The sequence below is a fragment of the Cornus florida genome, unplaced genomic scaffold (genome assembly GCF_030987335.1).
Source record: "Cornus florida cultivar Cherokee Brave unplaced genomic scaffold, ASM3098733v1 CherokeeBrave_3.0.0_Hap2_Chr11, whole genome shotgun sequence".
In the NCBI taxonomy this organism is placed as follows: Eukaryota; Viridiplantae; Streptophyta; class Magnoliopsida; order Cornales; family Cornaceae; genus Cornus; species Cornus florida.
The window spans coordinates 123,792,787-123,811,141 of record NW_026775581.1 but is presented as its reverse complement, the minus strand read 5'-3'; the positions used below and the strand labels follow the sequence as shown (position 1 = coordinate 123,811,141).

Here is an 18,355-nt window from a genome sequence, read left to right as displayed (position 1 = left end):
TTGATCCCATATGTATCAAAAATATGATTTGACTCATGATGTGATGATGCTTCTGTTGGAATTACATATGAACAAACATAAATGATCATATATATATATATATATACTCGTAGCATAGATTGGTCCTGCATATCATCAATCACATTTTATTGTCATGGTATATCAATCACATTTTAGACTTGTGCTGAGGTTGTGGGGACTTAAACCAGACTCAGATTACATTGTGAAAACGTAACAACAATATTTGATTGTGACATATCTTTTTTAAGTGGAATTATTATTTTTATAATAAAATTATTCGATGCGATTCGTGACTATATAGTTTAATTGTGTGTGATTATTTTTCTTCGTAGTATTTTACTTCTGGGACATGATTATTTTGTTTGGTTCCAACACAAAAAATAAAAATAAAATTTTTTTTTTCAGGAATATATATATATATATATATATATATATATATATATATATTTTATTGGGAAAAGCCATATGGGGGGGTGGTTTGTGAAGCCCACAGGAATTAAGCTGTCCTAACGTGCATGCTACGTTGTAGCAGTGCCCATTTAGCCAAAAGTCAGCTGCCCCCTTCTTCTATCTCTATGTATATATATATAAGCATGCAATTCTCTTGGTTGGACCAGGATTTTGGATTTAGACTTGTAGTTTCAGCTCAAATTGAGATAATTAATGATGGAGAGGGGAGCAGTTATGGAGAAAATGGGAAAAGAAAAGGCGGCCAAATGGCATATGTCTCTTTCTAAATTATCAGATTAAACTTCATTGCTAGTAAAAAATATTCCAAGCCAACTGGCTTATACATGACATCTTTCAATTATATATATAATATTCCACTAGCTCAACTATATATATATGTATATATAAAACACATTACACACACATAACGACCCATATATCTAAATCTGTGCCAAATTTTCTTCCATATTGTGCTAAGTCTTTGTTCTAAACATATGGGTCGATTCACTCTTCTAATAGCCTTGTGCTCTTTTTCTCTCTGTCTCTCTCTCTCCTTCAACTTGTCATCAGCACAACTTAAACAAAATTTCTACGCCAGCACTTGCCCAAATGTAGAAAACATCGTTAGAAACGCTGTTAACACAAAATTTAAACAAACGTTTGTCACAGTTCCTGCTACTATCCGTCTCTTCTTCCATGATTGCTTTGTCCAGGTATTCATTAATGATGGTCGAGTCCATTATATATATGTCACAGCTTGGATTAATTATTGAAATTTATTTATATAAGATCAAGCTCATGATCTAAGTGTTTATTAATGTTTTGTTGTGGACATGCATGTAACAGGGTTGTGATGCTTCAGTTATAATTGCATCTAGTGGAAGCAACACAGCTGAGAAAGACCACCCCGACAACCTCTCGCTGGCCGGAGATGGATTCGACACTGTCATCAAAGCTAAGGCGGCAGTTGATGCAATCCCTAGTTGCAGGAATAAGGTCTCCTGTGCTGACATTCTCGCCATGGCCACCCGGGATGTTATTGCACTGGTTTGCACTTGTTTTTCTTACTAATTTATATACTTAATTCTCTATTAATTTAGAAAATATATGTACTTGTCACGTTAATACTTATCATATAAACCACATATATAAGTGATTCATTAGGTATATGTGAGCACTAAATTGTTGTTGATGATGCAGTCTGGTGGACCTTCATATGCTGTGGAATTGGGAAGATTGGATGGGCTGAGCTCTACTGCTTCAAGTGTAAACGGAAAGCTGCCTCAGCCAACCTTCAATTTGAATCAGCTCAATTCCTTGTTTGCTACTAATGGACTAACCCAAATAGACATGATTGCCCTCTCAGGTAATGCCACGTCACTACATTCTAACAAAAATGAAACTATGACATGATATTATGTGTGTTGATTGATAAACGTTTATGTTATGTTTTAAAATATTAATTTCATGCTTACAGAACATAACATTCGAGACGATTAGAAAATGTGATGTTCGTTTGATAAATATTTTCGGAGCTTTGTTACAAATGAATTAAAAGGTTGGTATTAACGAAATGTAATTATCTTGTGCAGCTGCTCATACATTAGGGTTCTCTCACTGTAGCAAGTTTTCGAACCGGATCTACAATTTCAGTCGTCAGAGCCCAGTGGACCCCACACTGGATAAAACATACGTGGCCCAATTACAGTCAATGTGCCCGAAGAATGTGGACCCCTCGATAGCCATCAACATGGACCCAAACACGCCAAGAACCTTTGACAACATATACTTCCAAAATTTACAGCAAGGCAAGGGCTTGTTTACTTCTGACCAAGTCCTCTTCACGGACCCACGGTCCAAGCCCACTGTAAACACTTGGGCTACCAACTCCCCGGCTTTCCAGAAAGCTTTCGTCACGGCCATCACTAAACTTGGTCGGGTCGGAGTCAAGTCCGGTTCGAATGGAAATATTCGTCAAAACTGTGGTGCATTTAACTGACGGAGAAAAATGGAAATTGTAAAGGTTTGTGCTGAATACTAATGCAGATGAATTGGGAAGAGAAAATAAATTGAGAAAATGTAATTTCTTGTTTGGAGAATTTCCTTTTTTTTTTTTTTTTTTTTTTTTTTTTTCATTTTATTTTAAGAAAACCGAATAACTGGGTGGGCTTTTGCTTGGAATTGTGTATTGAATGACATAATAATACATCCACTGAATTGGAAGTAATATTTCTTATTTTATTTTATTTTATTTTATTGGCACAGTAGTTAGTAGATTCTCGAGTATCCAATTGAGAATGGTATAAGATTACACGTAATGACCGAAAATAAACAAGTTTTCTTTTCTTTGAGATGGTTGTGGGTCTTGTGGCCCATGGTGGTTCTTGGGGGTTGTCATTAGTTAGATAAGACCTTTATGAGAGAAAACAAAGGGCCTACCGACCCAATCTTTCTTCAAATATATATATATAAACATCTAACAAATGTTGGTTGGTCTTGTGTGCACACATTGTTTCCTCTCATGGCCTGTGATGTTGTTTCATTGCTTTATTATAATTTGTAAACATCAACTCTGTTGCGTGAGGGCCGAGAGTCAACAAACACAAGTTAATATTTTTAATAAATGTATAATCGAAACGAGATTCGCCCTCTAAGGGTGCGGGTTTGATTAAGCTCAATCTTACTTTTTAACTATAATTCTACAATTATGAGAGAGAGAGGATTAGTCAAATTTTAGGCGAGAAAACGTGTGATTAGGACGTGAGAAAGAGAATTGCAACTACTTTACTTTGAGCTATTAGCCACCATTCTGTTCCTCTAAATAGGAACGGTTGTCACAATATTCTTATTTCTTTTTTGAGAGAATACATGGACTCAAACTAAGTTGTTATATATATATATATATATATATATATATATATAATCTCTCTCTCTCTCTCAAATAAATGCAAAAACTAAGATATATCTTAAATATAAGATAATAAATTTAAGTCAACCTATAATTTCACTTCTATATAGATATGTATTAATACCCACCATCATCATCCTTACCTGCATCATATATTCTCTTTTTTTTATCCTAAAAGCCATTTCTCTTGTTAAATTTAATTTTTTAGAGTCAAGCCCAACAACTTCATCCCAAACGTTCAATCAGCCTCTCTCTCTTTCCTTCTATGCCAAGTGATTTCTTTTGATCTTTGCCAAAATATTCCACAATTTATGAACAGCAAATATTTTGTTCACTTTATTTTATGTAGTGATGACACCAAGACAAGGGTAATGACCATTATGATTTTATGCATTGTGACTTGAGATTTTTTAATTTTAACAAACAACACTAACACTAGCCGCTTCACCTCCAGTCTCCAAATCCAGGTATGACATGACCATCATGGTCTCATCAAATCCACATATAATTTCCTAATGGTCTTGGTTCTCCTGTACATACTTTACTTGCAAGTGAGAGCCAAATGAGTGTTTTTTTTTATTTTTTATTTATTTATTTTTTTTTCGGTTAATGATGGTAGGTGTCGGACCTCCTAGGTACACAGTAGGTGTCGGACCTCCTAGGTACACACATAGTGGTACCACTGAATAGATGCAATCCCCCTGTATTCCATGTATCAGACAAATAACACAAAATTCTCTAGAAAATAATTCAAGAACCACTTATTTCTCGTGTTACTTGTTTTGGACAATGGTCAAGTCTTTTTTTGTTACAACACCTAGTCATTTCTCTCGAATATTCTAAGGTAATGCGCATGTGTTTTAACATTAGAGAAGAGTCTAACCTACCCCTTGCAATTATGCTAGTGTTGTCTTCTCTACCCAGAACAGACATTGGCGCAACAGTTCGTGTAGAAAAGTAAGCATTTCACCAGTGATCCTGACATGACCCTTTACTGACTGATGATAGAACCCCCTGAAAAATCTGATGCTGATGGCTAGCTTGAACGCACCCTTTATTTTGACAAGTTTCATACTTGATTATCCATAAAGAAGTAACAAATTATAACAAAAATATGAACTTCTAGGATATAAACCTTAATGTTCTGAAAGAAAAAAAAAAAAAAAATCAATTTATAATGTATTTTGACACATACGGTTCTGGCTTATATCTGAAGGACTTCTACTGTTCAACATCAAGGACAGTACTTTTCAAGCATTATATTTGTAATTGATATTGAGAGCGTGAAATCATACCGGTAAAAAGATTATGTTGGCGCGCTCTCATTTTCTGGGAAATATCATTCCTGAAAGGCAAGCATGAAAACTGAAATGGAAGGGAGTTAGGTCGTAGTTATACTGGACATATTACAAGAACCATCTATTATCCACCACTGTCAAAGAAGAGGAGAACAATTTCTAATCATCTTCTTAAAATAAACTGGGACAGCAAGTCTAGAGGAACATATGAGAAGCAACAAGCTTTCATGTTTAGACCATCTGGATGACATAAACAAAGGGTGCCAGAAGCAATAAGCTTGCAGTCACGAGCCTACCGCATAAGAGGCATGTGGAATTCATGCAAATTTTGTGTGCAGGCATAATTATATACTATTAAGCATGCCATCTAAGTAAGATGAGACTTGCACTTTGAGATTAAAGGGTGTGTGCAATAGGAACTAAATGAAAAGAATCCCAAAGTCAACTATTGCACTTAATGAGGCATTCATGAATTTGAAATTTTAAAGAGCTGAACAACATAAGAGAGGCGAGCAATTCATGCAAATTTATCTGCATGGACAATATTTGATCATTCAATTTTTTAAAAGGACTGACCAAGTCTAACATGGATGCACGGTTGAGCAACTGACAATAAACTCCATAACAAAACCAAACAGCCAGTCAACTTCCAATAATGTATAATGTTATGACTACCATAAATTATTAGTTTCAACAGCCCACTAAAATAATTAGATAAAAATTAGTTTACAGTAAGTAGAAAGACTTCACTAAAATGCTCTCTGTAAGCTTGCAGGAAAGGAAAGGAAAAAATAAAAAGAAATGCTCTTTGTAGGACTCGCAGAAGAGCTATGAAATTAACTACCAAACCTAGAATTGGACAATGACATCTCAATTAAGGGAGTGGGTAAGAGATGGCGGCTCCAAGTAAGTTTATCTCTTGCTCACCATCAGTTTTACATACAGAATAAAAATGCTAATTATTTCCCAAACCACCATCATTCACAAGAGCACTAGGTAAGCCAACATCATGTAGAAATTACAGTGTTAAATTTTATTTGGTGAAGAATTTCATAATTTCAGTTGCATCAGTTTTGAGAATGAATAAAACGTATTAATGGAGAAAGCATTAAACTGAACTGTAGATATAATAACAGTTGAAGAAGTCCTCCTAGCATTTATTAAGGCAAGTTTACTTCCCAATCTTCAGCTATTGGATATGTGGATCTGGAAAGTACTCATACAAAGAAAAAGTTTTTGCATTTAAACCCTCACCACAGTTATTTCTGGTAAGAAGAAGCATATGGTCATTACCCAGGGTGCTGGGCAGGACAGACAGACGGAGTCGTAAACTTTGACACTAATTGCACAAAATGGCTACTTTCAAGATTCAAAGGTGTGTTTTCACACTAGACAAAACGAGTATTACCATTGTAGGAAGCATCGATCTGTTAAATTGGAGAGGCTGGACATAACTGCTCAATATCAATACCTGCAAAAAGAATGCATAGCACAGGACTAGCAAATTTGATTAGATGAGTACTTTGCAATGCCACTAGAATGGTGATTCTGGAAGCAACTACGTTAAGAACTGACAATTTTGGATGACAACTGCTTTTTTTATGACCCGGCTTGGTGGAAGGAAGCAAATGTACACTATATTCCAGGACCACAAAACTTCAACACAGTTGTTCTATACTGATTGGTAATTTTAACAATAAGTGAAATCCAGAAAAAAGAAAGGACATAGAGACATTGTGATTGGAATTGCTATAAGAGCCCAGAAGAGAATCATATTAAATAACCCGTGCAAAAGAAAGAAAAGTGTTTTTAACATAATGAACTACTAAGTTTACGTGCAACTTACCTCAGGTAGAAATTCTTTTGCAGGGCTACAGCATCAAACACCAAGAGAATCATATTAAATAACCCGTGCAAAAGAAAGAAAAGTGTTTTTAACATAATGAACTACTAAGTTTACGTGCAACTTACCTTAGGTAGAAATTCTTTTGCAGGGCTACAGCATCAAACACCAAGAGAGGAGAAACATGCACCTCTGGTAGACATAGTAGATTGGGGAAGTGTTTTTTTAAAATACAAATTCTAAGAATTCCCTAATGCTCAGGGGAGTATAAACCATTACAAAGTCATCAAGATCCAAGTTCACATTAATGGAATTAAACAACTTCTCCACTGATCTGGTGCAAGAAACTCCTCAACTGGTTTAGGGATATACTAAACCATGGCTCGAGTGGGGAATTTTAGGCAGTCAAACAGACTCTTTATGATGCTTTCAGTGTAGATAGTTGTATTTCTTCCTCTACCATCTCAGTTAAGAGATGCATACCAAAGCTCCTCATCCGCATAGTTCATTATTTATAATCTGTAGTGATGCTCAGATCACGCTGCCTGTTATTTTTTTTAGGCTTCTCATCTACCGAAGAGGGAAATAAAGAAGTATGAAGGATGGGGGAGCATATTGATAAGTTTAAGGCAAAAATTTACTGTCTTGATTTAGATACTAAGAAGTTTGATCTACTCTGCTAAAAAACGAAGAGCAAGCTCAAATGTATAGTTAGAAGTGGAGTACTGACTGATAATATGAAAGACACATTCGCATTGAAGGTGAGATTGCAGCATGCTACAACATGCATAATATTAAAGTGATAGAGCACTTTAAAATGAGATGAGATACAGATATAATAATGTGGCATAGGGAAGATTCCAAATATAGGATTGTTTCAAACATTATACTCGTGTTTGAAAATCAGATCAAACCAAATATAAGAAAATTAAGTGGTGCCAGTTTTAAACATCCTCCGTGAGGATTTGACAATGAAAATTAGGCATTCTGCACAAAAAGATAAAAATAAACAAAAGGAGAAAAACTTTCAAATAACTATAAATCAGTGGTCAATGGATAAATATGCAAAATCAGATAAAGATGGTAGATACAAATAGCATTGAAATATTATTTTCCTTCTTTTATTTGGTTTTGTAATGGCTCCTGTAAATATGGATTTCCACCTTCAAATGTGTGACAAGAATGAAATTATTTCATTGCCAAGTGACTTTAAACACCACTTTAAAAATTAAAATGAGTTCTATCTCATGATTGTTATTTGGTATCAAGGCTTTGCTGCATCAAGCAAATTTCTAGAGACCATGGTAGAATGATACAGCTCATACTCGGGATTCCCTCAAAACAAGAAAGGAAAAGAAAGGCATTCCACTAGGTTTTTGTAGTCAAAGTAGATACAATCGCGCGCGCGCGAGAGAGAGAATTGTGCGAAGGAATTTATATTTGATGCCTTGGTGATTAGAGCACTTATATGCTGACAGATAAAAATAGGAAGAAAATGATGATAAAAATATCTCCCAAAGAACTTATTGTTGTGCTCAAAGCGAAGCAAAAGAAATCCAATCGTTCTATTTAATTTCCCATCTGCAGTACTGAAATCTTCTTCTGCAATAAAGAGGCCTGCTACTACGCTTTACAACCCCAGCTTCCCCCCTTCCCAACTAAAATTGTTACAAAAAATTCACTCAATAAGAAATACAACTATATTTACTAAAATCTCCGGACATCAGTCAGACTACAAATACAAAAGTTAATAAAATTTCATGTTGTATACCCATGCCATGGCGTATGTGTATGCCAACCAACTGGAATACAAAGTGGGAGAGGAATATAAATTATTTGGACGCACCCAAATAAATGATTAACTGGAAATTACGTCAAAAACTACATTTTTCTTTAAGAAAAATAGGATATTCATTCTAACAGGATAAAGGTTATATTAAAGCATCTTAACAAGAACAGTTTACTAAAGTTTACCGGAGAAAGAAAAAAAAAACAAATAACAACCGAACAATAATAGGTGTCACAACTCCAAGGATAAGCTTTATTAGCGAAGAGAAAGTTTTAAGATGAAAAAACTATATATATTAGTTAAAGGTTGCCAACTGAGCTATTTTTAATGGCTAGAATCCTACAAGTGTCCGTATATTTATACTTTACCATGAAAGGGTGTCCCATTTCAGGAATAATCAGCTCTGAGATTTATATACAATCTAATCACCTTGATCCAAAACTTTTTGTAGCTTCAACCACATAGCTTCTTCAGTATCACTTATAAAAATTGTGGGATGGGTCAAAATCACTGATAGAATGGATTTGAAAATCACAATAACACACCATCACTTCGGGCTGAACTTGAATTTCTTGTCTCAACAAACCATGTGCTGACAGTTCCAATTCATTCTTCTGATGAACACAAGCAAATCTTCTCAAGTTGCATAGGCCAGTCTTCTCCAAGTGCCTGCGGGTTCAACTCCATCGCAACTCGAAAATCTAACATGGATGCAGAAACTGGTCTGTTTGGTTTTTGTACATATTTCATGGGCCTCATTCCGTTCAAACCAGAAATCACCTGATTACGCACTTGATTCAGGTCCTTGTTCCCAGATCTTGAACCAGTTAATTCCAAAGATGGTTTTATCAATCTTTTCAGGTAAACGTCCAATGCACTGTTTAGCAGGTTAGCACAATCCATTGAAATATTCAAGCCCTCCATCTCTAGCTTCTGCTTCAACCTGGTCTTTAAAGAACTGGTATCAGGCAGCTCACCACTATTTTGGCATGTGTTGATGTAAGAGGCACTTCCTGATCCATTACGTAGTACTTTCTGTGGTTCTTTTCTGTTTATGGAGATGCCAAGAGGAGCCCTAACAGGGCTTCTACTAATAATGCTCGGACTCCCAGCAGCCTGCTCAACTTCTTCCCCATCTTCCACTGAAGTAATCTCAGCCAGGGGTCTGCTACCTAAAGAAAGCAGCTCAGTAGCACTTTGCTGTTCCTGAATTTTTGGAATAGAATCTTCAAGTGCAACACTAGGGGTCTTCCCATATGGCCCAAGTGGACTTGGACGGTCCCTAAACTTGCGATCACGAAGACAGGGAGTCCTTCCCTTCCGGGGAGACTGAGGAAATACATCTCTACAGAGTGACTGAAGATTACTTCTATGATACCCATTGGGTACTTTGACATTCAGTGAAGCTTCTGTTTTCCTCCCTTTTGGGGGGGGAGTCTTAGCAATGCAGGCATTTTTTATAATCGCTCGGAGAAGTCGATTGTGAAGGCAAATATTCTCTCTTCCGATAGTACCAATGCAGAGTTTATCGAACTCCGATTTGCTAAGCTTAAGACTCAAGAATTGGGTCAAGAGATTAAAGTACTTCTCTGTTTTCTCGTGCCCGATCTTCCTTTCAATCTGAAGTTTCAGTTCTGAACTGTCTATTCGGGGGGAGTGCCGACCCACCGGCATTTTGATTCTGGATTTAGTCACTACCATCAAAATCAAAGTTCTTCACCAATCACCACAAATTCCAAACAAGCCATACCCCAATTCAGAATCCAGATTTCAAAACCCTAATTTTCATTCGATCCACTGGCATTTCAGTACTAGTGACAAAAGTAAACGTCATAATTAAATTCTGCAACATAATCAAGATAGTAATTAAGCTCAAAACAAGTTCTCATTCATTCATTGTACAGATAAAATTCTTCAATCCCACTGGTCATACATTAAATCAAGCAAAACAATCATACACGAACACACGAAATTGTCAATTCTCAACTTCGATCTCAGGAGAAATAGTAAAAGAAAACAACAACTGCAACAGAAATCGAAGTTTAAAGAATTTGAAGTGAAAAATTCAAGTTCAACCACGAAACCCTTACAGTCGAATTCGATCAGAAAACGATAGCACAAGTAAGAGATAGAGCAATGGAACAGAGAGAGCATGTGAAGTAGGGAAAAAAATATACAAATAAAATAAAACTAACCTGATTCATTGAAACGTGTGAGCAAATTGTATTGGGCTTCAGTGTGTTTACTGAAACTCTTCGATCACGGGGTGATCGAGATTCTAGAGAGAGAAACAGAGTGATGAGAGAGAGAGGGGATTAGGGCTAGTAGGCATTTTTTGCTTTTGGAAGCTTCGTTAAGTCGTAAGAGAGTCAAAGGCACGTGGGGTTTTGCAGGTGTGAAGTAGTCTAGTGTAGTTGTGGTGAGTGAGTGAGTAATCGCTTCGTTCGTTCGTTCGTTTGTTTTAACTTCTCTTTTCGGGCGTCCAATCATACTTTGGACTTTGGAGTCGCGCAACCCGTTAGATTTGACCCACCAACCTCTGTGTTCCTCTCTCAAGGGCTTTCCAAGATTTTGGAGTACCGTCTGAACCGGATCGGGTTAAAAATATGTTGTGTTCGGATTAATAATAATACTTTCAAATTTAAATCGTGAGAGGCATACCAAAGAATGTGATGTCCACAAGTGTAACGGGTTGACTTTTGTTTATTTATTAAGAAATTTAAATTGTTAGATACTGTTACATATCTATTTATTTATATTCAATTATTTTATCATTTGGATTCGATATAGAATAAATAATTCTTATTATATTTTTCCTCCACCTAAATTTACAACGCTCTTATTACGATTTAGGCTATCTTGTCTATTTGGGCTGCAAACCCAGACGCCCTTCGAACCGAGCGCTTGACAGGATACCAAATTTAATATTAAGTGTCACTCTAATACCAATTAGAACGAATAAATACTTATTTATCCAAAATCTCGATTTATTTATTCATTCACTTTTATCTAATCAAAGCAAGACACCATTATGATATATTATTATATATGAATCATGATAAGTACACAACTTAGCATTATGTTATTAAAACAATGGGCAGTTATCCAAAACATATGGAAGCCAATAATATGCTGACAGAGGCTCGTGTTTTGAGCTCTATAAAAGGCATGACCAGTTGATGTTATGTGGCACGTAGTATTTGCTAAAACAATTCAGCCAATCATTAATATATATTATCCTTGGTGGAGATAGATTCACCAACAAATGGACCCATCTCGAAGAAAATATGTACCTATAATTATTAGGTTGTATATAAGTTTCCTGTCAAGAATATGAGTTTCATGTTATCTATAAACAGAAAGTAATAATATTATCTTCTTCTTTTTTACGTATATAATTTTGTCAAAAAAAACTAACCCATCCAACCTGTCTTCAACCTTCTACTTTTTTTTTTTCTTTTTTTCTTTTTCTTTTCTGTGTTAAAGTTTCGACCTGTATATAATTAACTTAATTTTGTGAATTTCCTTGTAAAATATAGATGTAATTCCACAATTAAAAACATGGTGAAACCTCCTGGTTTATAAATGCAGAGGTGTAACACAGCTCAAGACTGCAAATAATGGTCAAGCAATTTTATGAAAATATGAAGCCAATGTTGTATTTGTTTGATAGAAATTCTATAAAATTGGTCATTATCCATTGCCATAATAAAACAATACGAAGACGTAGGTTCAAGGGTAAAAGTTTAGGTTGAACTTGTGTTTGTATTGAATTTGAATTTATACAGTCTTGATTGACCGAATAGCTCATTCAAACGCTTTTCTCTCTCCACCACCAATCTTGTGATTTACGCATTATTTATAACAAAAAAGTTAAGGATTAATGGTTAGAGGGGAGAGGTTGGAATAGAGCACAAGGTTCGAAAACAGACTGTTGGATAAAGGGAAAAACCAATGGCAACAACTGTTGTTATTCATTACTATTACGTAAGCTCTTTATTAAATATATACAAGAAATTAGCTAAGTCTATTTCTTGAATTTTTTTTTTTTTGTTCCAAATCTTCTGATAAATTAAGAAAAGAAAAACTCAAATAAAGACAAATCTACTGGGAGAGTGGAGGGTTCAACCAACGAGGCGGGTAATGCCCAATTTCTTAAAAGGGTACGTTAAATATGTTATTATGGGGCTTATTAAGCAGGGTCCAAAAAAACTCGTCGTAGTTTACTAGGCTCACCTTAAAGCAACTTAAATCCTAATTGTGAACTTAGTTTAGGGTGTAGGAGCCCTAATTTTTAATGGGCTGAGCAGATATTGGACATGCCATTTTATTCCGTGGACTTAACTTGCATAGACTAAAACCCAATCAATTAGTCCAGCCCAATAGATACCCTTTTTTACAAACCCAATAAATTAGTCCAGCCCATGGTATGAAAGAGAGGAAAAAGGAAAGGGAGAAACTATTAGTCCCTACTTATAAACTTAAAAGAAAATAAGTGCTATAAAAAAATTTTATGAGACAAAGAAGTCTTACTTGTGAGAAATATTTTTATTTTATAAATAATGAACCTTTTTTTTTTTCATTAATAGAATTACGTTCAGGAGCACTGAATCGGCCCATTGGATTTAGAATTGAAAGCAAGTTAAGACTTTGAAATAAATTGGTTTCAGTTTTAAATCTAAAGCGCCGGTACTTCCTAGCATAACATTAATGTGGTTCTTAATAAAATACAACTTTCTCTTGTACTTCAAATATTTCATGACTAATACTTATTTAGCAAAAAAAAAATACAATAATATTTTATAACTTGAACTTTTAATTTATTTCCATGGTTTGAGAAAATCTGGTTCTCAGCATTGGGCCCACGAGGAGCCCAGTTTTGTGTCAGTAGCAACCCATTGGATGTAGTCCCTATTGATTAGAATCTTTAGAGCTGCGACCCTAAAGAGTAGGGAATGGGCGCCAATAGCCCATTTAAGATATGAGAATGCTGCAACGTAGGCCTTGGGCAGTGAACCTCGACCAGCCCAAAAATTACAACGTGAATGAATTTATTTTTATTATTTTTATTTTTGGCGGCTTATTAGTCATTAATTTGATATGATGACCACTGAATATGGATATGATATACGATAAAGTTTTAAAAAATAGAATATTAATATGTTAAAAAATAATAATATAATATATTTAGGGTTAATTATAACGACACCCTCTGAAATTTGTAGTATTGACAGACATATATAAGTTAGCACCTTTTTGTACAATGAAATCCTCTAAGTTTACAAACTTAAACAATGACACCCCAAATATGATGAACGTACATGTTTACCCTTTGACCACGTAAAATGACCAAAATAGCCTTAGCCAATATACACAACCACCACTCACCAGTCACTACCATTGCAACCTCCACAACCACCATCTTCTTCGTTGTTCCATCACCATCACACAAACCCAACAATTCAAAATTACACACATGTATTCATATATACACATATACATACATACAAAACATAGGGCAGAGGCAACCATTGAACCCGACCGTATCACCGCCATTGCCAATACTGCCCACCCTTCCTTTCTCTCTCTACCCACACTACAATCTTTGCCACCACAACCAAAACCCATCAATTGAACCCATGAAAAACTCACAAAAAAATCCAGCCAATTGAACCCATTAAAAACCAAAACATTGCCAATTGAACCCGAGCTGTCTGCCATCCCCATCTTTCCACCTTCCGAGCTATTTGCCATTGATCCTTCCTTGCACAGCCGTTGAACCCAACTGAGTCCAACTCAGACAAGTCAACGCCCGTCACCGCCGTTCCGAAGTCAACTGAGCCAATTGCCGCTTATTCCATCCAGCCAAGTTATCCACCGGCGTTTAGTGCTATCAGCCCATTGCCCACAGCAGAGGCCATCTTTATCACAGCCGAGCCCTAACCAGTAACTGCGAGTCCTCCACGGTTGATGTGATACCCTTCGATTCTAGAGTCATGGGTGATCAAGTCCGAACACAGATTCAAGGGATACCAAACAATTAATATGTAAAACGAACACGGAATACAAAACTGAAATTAAAAAATAAATAAATAATATAGCTGAAAAAAAATCTAATTACAAAATCCTTAAAGGTTATTATTGTAAAACCAAAACTTCAAAACCTCCATTTATTTATAACTCGGGAATCCATCTCATGGACCCCTAATAAAATCCCAAATCGAAGAGAAAAGAACTGAAACAAGACCAAAGCTAAACAAAGAAAGTAATCCTACATAATCAGAGGAATAAAAGTCTGTATCTGCTCTGTACGATCAAACTCTAACCCTGGAACTGACGAACACCTGAAAAATAAAAGAGTAGGTTAGGCCCACATGCAAGTCCTGATCTATTACGATCCAAACAAGAATTCGATTCGCAGATTCATCCTAGATAGACTCAACAATATCTAGAGTAGTCCATATATGTATATAATACACACTATAGGACGTTCACTAGTCCAATAGATCTGTCTCAGCCTGAGTAGAGATACCATGCAAATCGCACATTACGTGGTCATGTGTACCTAGACCTACTAGGGAACAACAACTACTGTCCAGCTATCCATCCTAGGCGATATACACACCCTAACCATGGTCAGGAGACTCAAGCTCATACCATGGCATCATAACATAAATATATAAAGTCCGTTCCAAGTATGTCATTCAAAAGGTTTATTGACCTGACACCTAGTTATAAGTAGGACTTAACTTTTGTAATTAATCCATCTTATTTCAATATAGGTAGGACTTAGTGTTTGAACTAATCCATCCCCAATATAGGTAGGACTCCGTGTTTTGAACCGAGCCATTTCTAATATGCCACCGTCTCATACCGGTGCATAAACATCCATATAAACAGGACTTAACGTTTTATAGCTAATCCAACTTATTCCAAGATAGATAGGATTTAGTGTTTTACCAATCCATCCCCAGTATGTTACCGTTCCATACCGGTGCATACAAACCTCCACATAACATAATTGTTAAAACAATAATTGTTATTTATATATTACTATCCAGAATTTGCATCATACAGTTTAACACATATATCATGATATTAGATATTCATTATAGAGTCTAAAAATCACATTCCAACTATTTTAATTGCTACTATAAGTCACAACATTTGCATCCTCCATAAACTCCACAAATTGATACAATTAATACACATACATATCAATTATGTTCCAAACCAAGTATAGATGATCTCTCTAATATACTACACTGATAACACTGATTAAATATAATTTACACAGTGAACAATTATATAAAACAGAACCTTCAAGTTTCAGCAACTGATTTAAACATCCAAAACAGTGTGCATTATACCATTGTTCCTTAACTGCAACTCGCTCCATTCCTTTGTCCAATTATGAATTAATGTTTTTCCATCATAATACCAATCTTATACAGTCCCATACATCACTTAAAACAATTTAAACGAAGTGCATACACCCAGTATAGCCTAAACAGCCCCTAAAAATCAATTCTGTAGCATTTTAGGAAAGAGTAGGCTCTTTAAAAATTTAGAGCCTGCTCAAAACCACTTGGAGCCGGCTCTAATTCACTTAGAGCCTGCTCTAAATCACTTAGAGCCGGCTCCAACTCTTTGGGAGCTAGCTCTAAGGGTTTTGGGAGCCTGCTCTCCCTCCCTTAGCAGCCGTTGTCCATTTTCCCTTTGTCTTCTTCGACTCTGGTGATTAATAGAGCCTCTGTATTGTGTTTTAATTATCATTCTAGGTTCAATCTTAGTCCTAGATAAAATTTTAAACAACTGATATCCAATTAAAACATGTATGGAACACAAGTTTTAAAACAACGATTTCAGAAATTTAGTTAGTAGTTTAAAGCAACTCAAAACAGATTTATTCCATGAATTTTACATACTGTTTCAAATACCTGTTCTAGGATTTAATCTTAGCCCCAGATCAATTACAAGGCATCCATTCGCATTACTAACCACCATTAAACAAAACTTAAACGTGAACAACAAGAAGAACAAATAACAGAATATCATAGATTCATGCAAACCAGTTAATTCCACAAGATCAAATAAAATTCATATATGCATAAAAGACTTGTTATAATGTTGATTTAAATCCGTTTTAATCTTTATTAAATCCCTGGAGTCTAACTAGGCATGCACAGAACACGAATTAACGGGAAAGAGAAGAACAGAGACTTGCCTTTGAGTTTCAGACTTGAAACTCAACACCATTGTTCTCTGAATTATCTGTTAAACTCCCCACTGCTGTTCCACAAAACCACGTTCCTTCCTCCCTGATCCCACCTAGCCTTCCTCTCTTATCTCTCTCTGTTTTCCCTTTGTATCTCACGGTCTCTGCTTGTACAGAATTTACGTTTATTTTTCTAAAACCCTAACCGTGTAATGCTTTATATTTATAGGTGTATATTAATAACCCTAGTCCATGAATAATCCGAGACTAAGTCCTAATCCCAATCCTAATTGGCCGATGAACTATCTAAGTTCTAACCTATGGCGGCTCACCTATACGTGAAAAATAAACCAAAGTTATAACTGTAACCCAAAGTTACTATAAAGAAAAAAAATAAACATTACATTAACTTAATAAACAATTAAATAAATATAGTAATTAAACAGGTAATTAAATCTAATTAAACAATTAATCAAATAAAAATACAATTAAATCATAAATTAAATACCAGAATTATCCTTTTAAAATTAGGGGTATTACAGTCGAGCTCTCCACAGCCGAGGCCGAGTTCATCCTTCTAAAACTCACCGCCATCCCGTCCTCGCTGATCCATCTGCTGTTCTCGGTTGTCACTTCATCCCGCCAAATCTACTTTTTGCTAAAAATAGATGACGGTGCGGGTTTGGGCAAAGGCCGTTGTTGGAAAGTATGCTGGAGTTTTTGTTGGCCAAAGGCCGTTGCTGGGCAAATCAGACTCCTAGCCGGCAATGAGGAATTAGTCGCGATTTCGGCGATAATTTTCTGGTTCACAATTCGTGATTCCTGTAACGGCTCGATAGCATCATTGTCAGTCCTCAACGTAGAGCTCAGAAGTGCAGCGGCGACGGCGCGGAGATCGGAACTGCAGCGTGGGCGACGCGGCACCGGTCATCGAGTTTGGGTTTTTTCGGAGCAGAGGGTAGATAGAGAAACCTAGGGTAATTTTGTCATATATATATTTTCTGATATTTTAGATTAATAATTGATATTTTATTAAAGGGCAATCTTGTCTTTTCATAACTTTTAAGGGTTTGTTTGGATTAAATTTCTGACAGGGAGTGTGAGTGTTCAAAAAATAGCTAACTTATATATATCTGTCAATACCCCAAACCTTAGGGGGTGTCGTTGTAATTAACCCATATATTTATATATTTATTTATAAAATATAATTATTACTCATTTTACTTACCAAATCACTAATTTGACGTTTTAGAGTTGTGCTATTATTATTATTATTTTTATATTATTACTTTTATTTAATTTATAATATATTTTAAATTGTATTGAATCCTATTTTTTTTTTAAATTTTAAATTACAAATTCACCTTGCCGTGTTCGGTACAAAACGCATTATTATCGGGTCTCAGCCGTGTCGAGTTTTTGACACGGTCACGGCATCCCTAAGTAAAGTGTTTTCGTTCTAACTATTAAATGTTGAAGAAAGATTTATTTTTCTTTTTTCCTGTTTGTTTTAAATTCACAAACAAAACAAATCCTTGCAAATTTTATTATTTTACATGAATGAAAAGAGAGTAGAATCATTAAATTGTGTTTTAATTTTAAAATTAGAGGTATAATTATATTTTGTAGGAAAATAATACTCGGGCCAAGATGGCTGCCAAGGCCCTTGCATCCTTTAAATCCCTTAGATGCAGTGCATTGTGACTCATGTCTCAATTGTTTCGGTATTAAAATTTACTTGCAAGTTCATATCACAATTTTAATAGTCGAGCTTATAATTGTGAACTTGTGAAGTATTTTGTTATCATATTTTCTAATCTTTTACATT

At 35.4% G+C, this 18,355-nt stretch overlaps 2 protein-coding genes across 3 annotated transcripts; one reads left to right on the top strand and one right to left on the bottom strand.

The window, feature by feature from the left end:
* Nucleotides 1-900: 900 nt before the first annotated feature.
* On the top strand, nt 901-2,604 carry LOC132283733 (peroxidase 51-like). The gene is made up of 4 exons (XM_059785744.1): nt 901-1,184; nt 1,318-1,518; nt 1,672-1,837; nt 2,064-2,604. The coding sequence occupies exons 1-4, from the start codon at nt 966-968 to the stop codon at nt 2,468-2,470; spliced, it is 993 nt and encodes a 330-aa protein (XP_059641727.1). The 5' UTR covers nt 901-965; the 3' UTR covers nt 2,471-2,604.
* Nucleotides 2,571-10,713, bottom strand: LOC132283732 (uncharacterized). Of its 2 annotated transcripts, none has more exons than XM_059785742.1 (2): nt 10,505-10,713; nt 2,571-10,152 (listed from the first exon to the last, which is right to left on the bottom strand). In XM_059785742.1, the coding sequence occupies exon 2, from the start codon at nt 10,008-10,010 to the stop codon at nt 8,916-8,918; it is 1,095 nt and encodes a 364-aa protein (XP_059641725.1). In that variant the 5' UTR covers nt 10,011-10,152; nt 10,505-10,713; the 3' UTR covers nt 2,571-8,915. The 2 variants fall into 2 exon arrangements, with proteins under 2 accessions (XP_059641725.1, XP_059641726.1); XM_059785743.1 differs by having other exon boundaries at nt 2,571-10,120.
* Nucleotides 10,714-18,355: the final 7,642 nt, after the last annotated feature.

Excerpts from the sequence above, each read along its gene's own strand:
- LOC132283733 (XM_059785744.1), top strand. The coding sequence starts at position 966 with ATGGGTCGATTCACTCTTCTAATAGCCTTGTGCTCTTTTTCTCTCTGT. Across the intron at positions 1,185-1,317 it reads TCCATGATTGCTTTGTCCAG|GGTTGTGATGCTTCAGTTAT; the intron begins GTATTCATTAAT and ends TGCATGTAACAG. Across the intron at positions 1,838-2,063 it reads AGACATGATTGCCCTCTCAG|CTGCTCATACATTAGGGTTC; the intron begins GTAATGCCACGT and ends TATCTTGTGCAG.
- LOC132283732 (XM_059785742.1), bottom strand. The coding sequence starts at position 10,010 with ATGGTAGTGACTAAATCCAGAATCAAAATGCCGGTGGGTCGGCACTCC.